The sequence below is a fragment of the Oxyura jamaicensis genome, chromosome Z, assembly GCF_011077185.1.
Source record: "Oxyura jamaicensis isolate SHBP4307 breed ruddy duck chromosome Z, BPBGC_Ojam_1.0, whole genome shotgun sequence".
Classification (NCBI taxonomy): domain Eukaryota; kingdom Metazoa; phylum Chordata; class Aves; order Anseriformes; family Anatidae; genus Oxyura; species Oxyura jamaicensis.
The window spans coordinates 66,886,622-66,899,404 of NC_048926.1; the positions used below are offsets into that span (position 1 = coordinate 66,886,622).

The 12,783-nt window shown below is 41.2% G+C and overlaps 1 protein-coding gene across 7 annotated transcripts in view; it reads left to right on the top strand.

The window, feature by feature from the left end:
- SEMA6A (semaphorin 6A) overlaps positions 1-12,300 on the top strand; it is a 118,015-nt gene extending 105,715 nt beyond the window's left edge. For all 7 annotated transcript variants that reach the window (XM_035310163.1, XM_035310164.1, XM_035310162.1 and 4 more), the window contains one exon: positions 8,203-12,300. In XM_035310163.1, coding sequence (XP_035166054.1) covers positions 8,203-9,392 — 1,190 coding nt within the window. In that variant the 3' untranslated portion in view covers positions 9,393-12,300. The remainder of the gene's footprint in view (positions 1-8,202) is intronic.
- Positions 12,301-12,783: the final 483 nt, after the last annotated feature.

Below are 12,783 nucleotides of genomic sequence, written 5' to 3' on the forward strand. Positions count from 1 at the left end.
CTTATATCCTTCTCAGGCTTGTTACATGTTAGTTCAGACATTTTATGTATCGATTTTGTTTTCAGAGTTCTGAAGTACACTTTCTCTTTGTACCTCTGAGGATCCTTGTGCCTCTTGCAACTGAAGGCTTTTTCTTGCTAAACTCATTCTTCCCTCGAAGCACATGCATTCTCTTTTTGTTTGCTAAATATCTGAACTAGCTTGGGCAACCAGCTTTAGGAGCCACGAGGAGGCATTGGATTCATAAGGAGATGGATTGTGCTTTTCAGCAGTCATGCAAAACTTCAAAACTTATGGTTACAGACCTTTACAAATCAACAATACAGCTTTACAGGGGGGGCTGTACTTACCTTTAAGTAAGAGGTTACTTATCTTTGTCAATAAAGCAGTTCCAATACAGTGGCTAACATCAAATCATTGGGATTATGATGTGGTTCGTTTATTCTGAAACCTTGAAATTATTTCTTCAAGAAAAACAATAAGATGAGATCTCAGAAATGCATGGTAAACTCTGGTCATTCCTGAACCTGCTGTCACTTTAATTTTGAGTGTCCAGTCTAAATTCATCTGATTTTTTTTATTTTTTTTTATTCCTATGTCTGGTTTAAAAAAAAAAAAAAAAAAAAAAGAGAGAGAGAGAAGAAAGCTTGTTAATACCTGCAGAGATTTTCCAGGCTGAAATAGTCTTTCAGCAGCATGAGACTGCCTGTAAACACAGTTCTAACACCTGGAGACACATGTTGAAAACCTTTTCAGTGGCATTTAAAAAAAAAGATGTTCTGAAGCCTGTAAAAACCTCCATTCATAATGAGCCTATACCAGCATTCTTGCAAGTCTAAGCAGACGGAGACATACATGAGACAGAAAAGCCTGAACTGAAGAAAGAAATTAACTGGAAGGTTTTCTCCTTAAATAACAACAATAACGAAACCATTGTGCCTTTGTGGAACAATGACTTGCTCTGTGGAAAGTCTCAAGTGATTTTGTAGGTGTTGGAGATGGAAGTGGGCTGATTTCCATTTAGAGAGGTGAAGTTTAAGACAACAAAGACACCCACTCCCTGACTGCTGTTAATGTGTGGTCTAGGCTTAAATATTACCTTATTCCTTGGTAGTTATTCCCCCACTTCCCTGCCAAAACATCATTCTTCATTTCCCACCTCTGTTTTTCAGTTTCATGTGTGCCACCATTTGGGGTTATTACTTTACCATCTGTCACAGGCAATATTGGAAAACTAGACAATGAGAGCTCCCTGCAGAGATGCTCACAGAGCGTTCTTGATGCACATGGCATGTGGTCACCTCATTGTCCAGCATGCACCTCTCAGGGCCATAAATCATATCTGGAACAGAGGTGTCTTTGTATCCATACCACAGCTAGCTGTAGTACTCAAACAGAAATGCATTATTTTTGATGACAGGTAATGAGGTTGTTCACACACAGGAACTTGTAGTTACAGGACCAGATATTGCTCTCTGCCCTGCTCCTGTTATTCTCGCTGACTTTAGCTTGGTCATAAAAGCAGGCCGCATCCGGCCTATTGTATCACTAAAGCAGCCTCACATTAAGCTAGTCAAACTAGGAAGTCGGGTTGTTTGTTTTTGTTCATCAAGCAGTTGTGGGTGTTATTAGCTGGAATTTCCGTTTGTGAAGCATAGACAGAAACAGATTTAGAGGAAAAGTGACTATGGGACTCATCTTGAGGTTTTGCCATCTCTATCCCTGATCTCAGATGAAAGAAAAACAGCCTTCATCACAAAAGACTTCTGTTTGTGCTGCACATGCTAAAGGGATACATCTCTTTTGTTAAGCCTCTGGACTTGAGGTCTCCTTCCTGCAGATGCCTCTGAATTGCTCTTCTCCTGAGACAGACAGTTCATTCAAAACAGTTATAAGGAAACTAGTGCTCCAAGAGTAATAAAAATCCGTGTGGAGCCATTGCATTTATAATACTACCCAATCCACCTTTTTCTAAGGAACTGTTTTGGTTCTTTATTTTGTCATACTTCCACCATTTAATTCTGTAGCATTGATTTCACATGCTTGTGAAAGTTTGCACCTCCTTCCGCAGAAACAAAACCATTTACCACAGCTGAACAAGGGTTCCTTGGACTTCCCTTTGTCTAAACAGAGAATCCTGTGGAGGACAACCTACTTCAGGTCTCTTTCCAAGCAGATCATCGATCAATACTTCTCAAGTGCAGCTTTTCAGCAGGTGTTAGCTCACTTTTATTTGCTTGTGACAAAATGAGTCAAAATGTATCATACTTAATGTTTCTCCACAAAAAGTAAACCATTTATCCTGTCAAGGAAGGAATTTTAGCTAGTTTAATGTAATTTACTCTTGGCAAATTTTCTTCAGCTTATATGTATATAATGACTGTATTATCCTTAGAATGATTACAAAATTGATAGTTTGATCATTCATTTTACTGTCATTCCCATTCTAAAAATTGGACTGTCAGGTCTGTTGTCTGCTAGGTTCTCCTTTTAGCCCATCCCAAAGACAGGTAAACTGCTTGCCCTTTTCCAGAGCTCCTGCTGCTCATGGTTCCTTCAGCATCATCCAAGAACCTGCACAGTGTCTAGAAACTGCTTTGGCCAATTCCATTACACAATTTGAAAACATACACATGATCTGAATTTTTGTGTCTCTTTTCTCTGTTCTGGTCAGCACTGCATTGCCTGAATTTGTTACATTTCTGATCACAGACCAGGGTGTGGATTCTTGCTGAAAAGTAAAGCAGAAAAAATTGTAAATGCTTCAATCTCTGTATCTTTCATTATTTGTCCTTCTTTATTCAAACTTAACATACTGGCATTCATTATTCCTATTCTATTATACTCATGCCATATATTCTTATGTTGATGAACTCTGTTCCTTTATTTAAGTGAAACTGATTATGTTTCTGCACTCAGAATTTGGTGTTATTTTTTTTTGTTGTTGTTTTGTTTTGTTTTGTTTCTTTCTGTTAGAATTAGAACAACCAGAACATGCAGAGAATAGTGCCATCAACATTTCTATGTGGTAACACATTAAGCACTGTGCATATCTTGTTGTACTGCTTTTTAACAGGTGTCCAGGTGAAGTCTTAACCCTTGAATACTTTTGTTAGCTGATGAGAGGAAGCCTCATCTCTTTCCTACTTCCTATCTACTGTTCCATAGATCTAGGTCATTACATCACATCTTATCTTTTCTCTCTTATTTTCATCCAGAGGTGTTCAAAAAATTTGCTTCTCACTTTTTCCAGAACTTTAGAAAAATTATTTATATTACTGGCATAAAATGTATGTCTCTTTGCTTTTTCCCCAGCTACCTTTTGGGGAACAAGTTAGATCAATATTCTAGTAATATGATTTATGCAAGCACTAACTCATTTCAGAACTGAAACACTTTGGATGTTCCGAAACATTTTTCTTAGTGTCTTCTTAACCAACCGATCAGCCAGCTCTCTGTATCTTACCTATAAGCTCTGCTGGAAGAAGTAGTGAGTTATATATCAGGTCTTCTCTTTCATTAGATTAGCAAGAAGTGGTGATTTTTTTGTGTTCCAGAGTATACAGTACAGTACAGTATACTGTATATTCTCAGAAAAATTAATGTTGATGTTAGATGATACAAACAAAAGGACATGGGGTGAAATTTCAGAAAGTTAGTGGAAGAAGAAGGATCAGGTTGTCTGTGAGAATCACAATAGCCATGGAAAGTGGAGAATATCAGGTCACTAGCCTGGCTCTTTTCAAAGCCAGAAATAATAGTACATCACACATCGGAAGACTCTGCATTCATAACCCCAGTTGTGATTCACGAGCAACAGAGTTTGTCTTCAGTGGAAGACCTCAGGGAGACAGATAAGTGCCAGCGTGTCTGTGGCATTAGATGTAAAGCCTGATCCTTGAGGGTGCAAATATTTAACCTCGTCTATGTCTTTGAAGCTTTTTGAGTTTTACTGCTATTTTACCACCAGACCTTTCCCAAGTATAGTGTTAGTACAGGTAATTCTCTTAATAGAGAGTAGCTGGTTACTATCTATGGTGATATGTCTTCAGGTGCTACAGAAAACAAACAAGAGTATGGATGAGTACTTGCTAACTACATTAAATGAAATAAATACTGCATTTTCATATCTGGAAAGAATGTACTGCGAACAGCAAAGTGCTAGACAGAATATTTTAAAAGTGCAAGGTAATAGTATTTTGCACATATTTTTTTATTATTAAATATATGATGAAACTAATATAACAGTATTTATATCTATCATATTTTACAGTCTGGTTCCATAGAATTTTATGCAGCCAGCTTAGTCAATTTTCCAGTACACCATGTCAAGAATGACAGATAATATACAGCTATAAGACTTTTCAGTAACAGATATTTCCTCAAAGCTGGTGGTTGAAATATTTTATCTGACTTTCAGAAATGTAGACCCTACGTATTTTCAACTATTTTCTTCATTTATTTTAATCCTTTCAGTAATGTGTGCTAATGAATGATGCCGAACTGAACCTTGTGAACGGTTCTTTAAGAACCGCAGGATGTGTAAAACCACACACAATGAAGTATATAAAGTGGCACAAACACTGTTTGCTTTCAGACTGGCACATTCTGGGCCCATCATTAGGATCACACACTTGCCTATTCATCCAGTTCTGTGAAGGCAGTTACTACTGATGCTAGGGGCTTGAGATGTTGATTGACAACTGCGGTAGCCTATTTCATATTAGATTTCTCTCCCTGTGATCTTGCTAGCAGGATGCTGAACATTCCTCATACTTATTCATTACTTAATTGTATCTGGTTCATAATCATTAATGCAGGTGAAATCATGCCAATCCTAATCATTTTATTTAAGTTAAAGTTGTTGGGATTACTTACAATAGACACTTGAATGTGATTCATCATAAAAACTAAATTACCTCATTGACCTGAGATTGTGTCCAGAGAAGATCCACCTGCCTAGGGCAAAGCCACTAAAGTTAAATATCTTTTCACTCTAGTGTTGGAAACCTAACAAACTTCAGGAAGGTATGAGCTCAGGAGGAACTAGCTGAAATCAGGCTGTTCTAAGGCCCTCATAAATCTCTGCTCATAAAACACCTGCAGTGCAAGCTGCAGCATTTCAGCTACTCTTTTCTTGAGTACACATGGTCACTCAGTTTGAAATGTGTGGTAATTTTGTAACGTGAGTTGTAATGAGTCCATATCCATTGGTAATGTAAAACTGATGGCAAGATTTCATGCTGGTTTTGTATGCAGGGATGCAGGTTTCTGTTTTACAGCTGTCAGATGTAGAATAGCCTGAAGCAGAAGGCTGAGTGAGGAGAGCAGCCTCACGTAGCCATCAGGAAGTGCCAGGCAGGGAGCACCCATCTATCTATCATTGTTACACCAGGCTACAAACAGAGCAAGGAAGCTTCCTCAGCGCAAACTAGTTTATCTGCTGTAACGCCTTATTGGAAAGAGGTATAACATGTGAGATAAACCTCTGTCCCAGTGATTAGTCAGTTTCTTTTTCCTCACATGTGGGGATTAGAGAAAGCTTCTCATACCTTGTGTCACCTGGGTTCAAGTCCTTCTACAAAAGCAGACAGGGAGAGCTGAAGACAAGGCTCCTGTTTTCTGCCTCTGTGCCACAACTGCAAATGATGGTTAAAGTGCTAAAAATGCATAAGCTAGGAAAAGTCTAGGCTGAGCAACCTGGTCTGGTGGGAGGCGTCCCTGCCCATGGCAGGGGGTGGAGGATGGAGTTAGATGATTTTTAAGGTCCCTTCCAACCCAAACCAATCTGTGATTCTGTGAAAAGTCCTGCCCCTTCCTCTTGGGATATGGATGGCTTCTGCTTCCAGATACAGACAGACTTAATGATTGTAGGTGCTTAGGTAGGCATTGAGCCAGGATTTTGAGTCTTTTTCATGAAAACAAACAAACAAACAAACAAACAAACAACATAAGATTTCAGTACTCAAAGGAGCATTTCTCTGAGAAGTTTGTCCATGAAAGGTGTCCCTGAAATCAGGCATTTTAAGCTGAATTTTTCCTTAATATCGTGCCTAGCAATGCATTTCTTGATAAGAGTTAACACTTCCCTGACCATCCTTACCACCCATTCAAGACTTCCCACTTTTGGTTTTCCAACTAATGACCACAGGAAATTTTTAAAATGTGAAAAAAATTGGTCTGAAATTTATGGTGTACTAGCAAGTAAATATTGGCAGGTGTAAGGTTCATAGTAGACTGGCACCTTCACAATGAAATGGTGTTCCTAGTGATGATGCTGCAACCACCAGACTGTGCTTCTGGACTATATACAGGAGCCTTGTGTGTGGATGTAAATTACAGGGCTAGGCACTACCACCTTCTCTTAGGTGTTCTTGACAAAGAGTAGAAAAGCCTGCCTAAAAAAAAAGCTTTTGGGCTTTGAAAGAGTATTCTGTGAAGCATTTGATTCAAAGATTGTTTCTACTTAGACATTGTTTCCTGAGGTCTTCTTTCCTCCCCCTACTCTTTTACTGTGAAGACATTTATATGAATGCAGACTCTAAGCTTCCTAAGGGATCATGTGCCCTTGCTCCTTATTCTCCTCATGAAATCACAACCCTCTGGTTGTCACAGAATGGTAATTTCCATGGCAAATAGCTGTGATGTCACCAGCAGAAGCTTATGATTTCAAGAGCTGTTTTACTTTTAAAAATAAAGTTCCTATCTTGTAAGCAAATATCCCTTGTCCAACTAAACACTGTAATTAAATGGGGACAGAAAATACATGCTGTGGAAGCAAAACTGTATCTACCCAGAACACTTATCAAAGGTTTCTGTGAGATAATGGCAACTTTTCAGTACTCTTTTAACATAGTTTGCTGAGGAGTATTTTGCATTTGGTTCTAATTCTGGGCCACAAATACCTTGTCTGCCAAATACACAAAAAGACATTATTCTAAAGGAGGAGGTGATTTATGAAATGAAAGTTTTGTATCTTCACAAGGTCCCAGGAGAGCCTTGGAGGTACTTTTCTTCCTGTCTTGCTGTCTCTCCTCTAATAAGGATGTGGCTTATATTTCCTTAGAGCATGTGGAGCTTTTAATGCCCTGGCATTTGGATGCTCTCTGGAGAAAGAGGTGGGAGAGACGTTCCTTCAGCTCCTTGTCAGGCAGTGGCTGTGCCTTGTTAAGCACTAAGAACAAAACCAGAAATGGAAAAAAGAAAGAAAAGGAAAAAAAAAAAAAAAAAAAAAAAAAAGCAAGCTCTGTGCTTGTGTTTCATTAGTGCTGCTGGCTTGATGCCCAACTATGTCAGGAAAAAGTTCCTTTCTTTAGAAATTCAGAGTATTGATTAATGCTGTGTTAGGGACTTCAGACTGAGGAGACACACTCTGCCAAAGATGCCCTCACTGACAGGGAGTGCTTGGAGGGCCAAGTAAGATTTGACACTAATCTCAGACCACAGCACAGAACCACCAAATGAGGCCCTCAAAGTCAGAGCTTTCAGCTGAAGAAGGATAAGCTTCACCGCAGAGGTCAACCTATTCATGAGTCTAGAGCAAGAGAGAGCTTTAAAAATTGGAAGAGCAAGGACAATCCTCTGCAAGGCTCAGTACATTTCCACACTGTGCTCTGTCTTTCATGGTTATTTAAGCATCCTCCTGAAGGTCAGGCATGTGACAGTGACTTTTAAAACACATGACAAAGATAACAGAATGACAAGCCTTAAACAACATGGGATGCACTTCTCTGATATTTGTAGAGCTTCTCTCTCCTCTCTTCCTTTTACAGGATTTTCAGTCTGAACAATTTACAGTAGTAAAAATAAGATGTCATTAGCTGAGCAGAGATGGGATGGAGGGAGGGGAGGAATGAGCAGTATGTCAGAGGAAGAAAACTAATAGCTCTGACCTCTCGAAGTCAGTGTGAATTTGCCCAGGGCATGGATTTCAAACTGATTGCAACTGCCCTGCAAGTGAATTCTCTCTCCCTGAACTTGATAGTGTTCAGCTCCAGATCTGAAAGCTGTACTGAGAGCACAAGGCTGTGCATGTAAGATGTAGCTGGCAGGTATGTCTCTATTATTTGGGCAAGCTGATCAAAAATCACCTTGCAGAACACAAACAGACCTCCCAAGGAGTGCCTTTGAATGAAGTAGTTATTGGTAAGTGGCTTTTCCCTGTCCTTGGTTTACTTAACCATTGTATGCTGTTTATTTCAGGAGTGATTCGGGAGAGTTACCTGAAGGGTCATGATCAGCTGGTGCCAGTTACCCTGCTGGCCATTGCAGTAATTCTTGCTTTTGTCATGGGGGCCGTCTTTTCGGGAATCATAGTGTACTGCATCTGCGACCACCGCCGCAGAGATGTGGCTGTTGTGCAGAGGAAGGAGAAAGAGCTGACCCACTCCCGCCGCGGCTCCATGAGCAGTGTTACCAAGCTCAGCGGCCTCTTCGGAGATGCTCAGTCCAAGGAGCCGAAGCCTGAAGCTATCCTCACGCCCCTGATGCACAACGGCAAGCTGGCAACCCCAGGCAGCACTGCCAAGATGCTAATCAAGGCCGACCAGCACCACCTGGACCTGGCTGCTCTGCCAACCCCTGAATCTACCCCAACCCTGCAACAGAAGAGGAAGCCCAGCCGTGGCAGCAGGGAGTGGGAAAGAAACCAGAACCTCATCAATGCCTGCACAAAAGATATCCCTCCAATGGCCTCGCCTGTTATCCCAACTGACCTGCCGCTCAGGGCTTCTCCTAGCCACATCCCCAGCGTTGTGGTCCTGCCCATTTCCCAGCAAGGCTACCAGCACGAGTATGTTGACCAGCCAAAAATGAGCGATGGGGCTCAGATGTCTGTGGAGGACCAGAATGCCACCCTTGAGTACAAAACCATCAAGGACCATCTCAGCAGCAAAAGCCCCAGCCATGGGGTTAACCTGGTGGAGAGTCTCGACAGCATGCCACCAAAGGTGCCCCAGCGGGAAGCCTCCCTTGGGCCCCCGAGCACCTCGCTGTCCCAGAGCGGCCTGAGCAAGCGGCTGGAAATGCATTCTTCTGCCTACAGCGTGGACTACAAGAGGAACTACCCGACAAACTCGCTCACAAGAAGTCACCAGGCATCAACTCTCAAAAGAAACAATACTAACTCCTCTAACTCGTCACACCTCTCCCGAAATCAGAGCTTTGGCAGGGGTGACAACCCGCCACCCGCTCCGCAGCGAGTGGACTCCATACAGGTCCACGCCGCGCAGGCACAGGCTGTGACTGTATCTCGACAGCCAAGTCTCACCACGTACAACTCTCTGACAAGGTCTGGGCTGAAACGCACACCCTCACTAAAACCAGACGTACCTCCCAAACCTTCCTTCGCTCCACTCTCCACATCCATGAAGCCCAATGACGCGTGTACATAATCACAGTGGGGTGGGGGGTAGAACAGCAATTAAGCAGAGGTTGCCCTTGAAAGCCAGTGTTCTGCAACTGCTCCTCTGAGAAGATGGTTGTTGCAAGCTGAGGATGTGTTGATTCTGCTCTCTGGGAAAAGTGGAATATTTTTTTAACCCGAGCCATATGACCCATGGTTAAAGGTTTGCGATTGCAGGACTCGCCCCCACAGCCCTCCGGTTCTTTGCTCAAAAGACTAACTCTCCATCACAAACATTGAGCCAAAAGCACACAGGTGAAAAATGACTGTGACATTTCACCCCCCCAACTGCACAGTGCATTCCTGAACTGGCAAAGAGTGCTCTGAAAAGCAAAACCAATAATTACAAAAACAAAATAAAAAAAATAAAAAAATAATAAAAAAAAAGAATGCATTGATAAAGCTAACTCTGACTTAACAATGGCAGAAGTTTACTAAGTGCAGGTACTGTGAAATGCCCATCAGTGTTACAGCCATTTGGTTACAGCAGTTAAATGCCATGCTGGGCGAACTATGTCATAGATTTCTGCTACCCTTCTCTTTTAATGAATAACATGTGACTGTTAACGCAAGTAACTCCTCTTATTTATTGTTCAACTTTCATTTTTCCTAAGGAAATGACTTCTGCATATCATCTTGTGAGCAGCTCTTCAGAGAAGTACCTTGAAAGTTATACGTATTTAACGTGAAACCCATTAACTGGAGTAACTAAAACTCTTTTATTTTTCCAATAAATCCACTGAGTTAAATAAGTTGGAGCTGGAATTCTGAACTTTGTGCCTGGACTGTCTGATTAGCTGAAAAAAAACGGGGATATATATTTAAGTCTCTCAGCTAATTAGCCGGCTGGGCCTCTGACCTAAGACAGCAACAAACAAATACCGCAAGTTCATAACTTCTAACGCAATTGCAAGAGAAACTCTTAAAAGCCGCACATTTGTGCACCATTGCTATCAACATGGCTTTGTCAGTAGCTAATACTTTCTGTGAAGGCACCAGCTTGTGATGTGCCATCTCATTTCACCTTGCATGTGAGACGGCAAACAAAATCCTCAAACAGTGTGAACTAGTTAATATGCCGGCTGTTACCATGCATAAATTATGGTCTTATCACACGGGTTTTTCGTGGGAATATATCTGTGAATAGCCTGTTTTCTTCCACATGTAAATTTGTGCCTTACACCCTCAGTTGTGTATAATTGTGAGCTGTAGTATGTAAAACCTTTTTCTTTTTCTCCTTGGAGTAATGCAAATATTTATTGGTCCTTCCTCCTCCAAGCCCTCTCAAGAATCAGAGCAAAGACATTCGAAGAAGAATGTAGTGGCTGTCGGCACAACCCCACGTCCCTCAAGACACCGGGCCAGTGCCGAACCCTCCGGGTCAGTCCCACTTCCAGCTGTGCCAAGTCCTCTCCCAAAACCACCTTCCAGCTGCGCTGCCCCAAAGGCACCGTGCCACCCTCCCCTGCCTCCCGTGCCCCATCTCCAGTCATCATGTCCCTGGGCACCACAGAAGCTACAAACACCCTTGTCCCCCGGGGCCGGCGTGTTGCCTGGCTGGGGATGGGTGGTGGTGAGCGGGGCCAAGCCCTGCAGCACGCCCCGCCACACGTCCCGCAGCACGCAGGCCACATGAAGCTAGGACAGGCAGGCGGGCTCCTGCTGCAGCTACCTGCTGCTCCAGAAGGATGCTGCATATACTCCTCCGGGGAAAAAAAGTGTATTTTTTTTCCTTTGTTTCTTTTGTGTGACTGTGCATGTAGCTAGTGTGGGAGTGTGCGCGCACACAGGTGTGTGCGTGTGTGTGCGCGCAGGTGTGTAAGTTCCTTTCCAGTCTTTCAGTTTATGCAAAAACGTAGATGTGTTTTTAATCTGTTACAATAACTGTGTCAACATACTGTAGACAAAAGATGGGGATCGCTTCTAAGCTTTTTATATATATATATATCTACTGAACAGTATGTTTGAGTAAGGTGGTTATTTCTGTTTCAATTTGTTTTTTAAAATTTTATACTTCCATTTGTTTTTCAGGGTTTTGGTTTTGTTTCTGAATGACTGAAAAGACAGATTTTAAGTCCATTAGCTTATAGATGGTATATATAAAGTCTGGATGGTCTAGACCAAAGTGTGTAACAAGGGTGCTTGCATGTTCTTTCATTTCATCATGGCTTCTTTTATGAAACAGTTTTGTTCACCCTTAGTGAACTATGCAGACTGGAGTAGATAGATCTGTATCCAAAGCAATGGTGTTGTTTTAATAAAAACAAAAAAATAAAATAAAAAAAAAAAAAAACTTTGAAAACCATAGGTAGCAAGGTCATTTTTGAAGAGAACCCACTCACAACTCTTTCACCAAGCTCCAAACCCCCTGAGTACCAAATGCACGGGCCCCATTGCTATGACTCAGCAAAGCGTCCTGTCAAAATGCAGAAGCAAATAATCACAGCAGCAGCTTGTACAGAGATCTGCCTTTGTAATATACATCTTGTCTGCTACCAGCTTGACCTTGAAATTCTCATTTGGTGCTCAGCGGGTCTTCTCTTCTTGTCCTTCCCTGTCACCGGTTCCCTTCCACCCCTTGTTTTGAGGGGTTCATAAACCTATGTGTGCCTTTGCTTTCCACCCTTGCTATACACTGGTAGATGCAACAAATTCAGACTCTCATTTGTTGTAAAGTTGTAGAGTATCGTGATGTCACCAGTTTCCCTACATTTCCACATCCCCCTAACATCTGATTCACAATTTAATGTATGTTGTAAAAAAAATAAAAAAGAAAAGAAAAAAAAAAGAAAAAAGAAAAAGAAAAAAGCGGGAAAGAAAAATAAAGAAATGAGAAAATAAGGGGAAATAAAAGCTCTTGATTACATATGGTAATAAAACCAGACTGTTCTACCTTATTTCTTGTGTCCTTATTGTTTGGTTTCTGTGAGGATTCATCCTTTCCCTTCAAAATAAATAAATAAATAAATAAATAAATAAATAAATGCAATGCTGATCATTTAGGCCAGGTTAGAGAAATAAATTTGTTGTTTTCTGTCTCTTAAAGATGAACTTGACTTTAGAATAAGGCGATGGTAATTAAAAATTGAATCACACATTTGCTCTCCCTCTATTCATATTCTACATTTTCTTTTTATGAGCTTGTTCATCATCAAATATTTATGGCAGACTTGATAGTTTAAGAGATCAAGGATGGGATTTAAGCACACGTGGTCCACCAAAATAGATCATCATACAGATATGACTTCATTTCCAGGTTTTGCACATTAATAATGGGGGAGCCTGTGTTTTCTTTTAGCACACATAAATCTATTTTGCTTTATAGGCCTGGTTTAGAGGATGTTGCCTGAGACTTTACTTCTGCAAGAAAATGGTAGTAA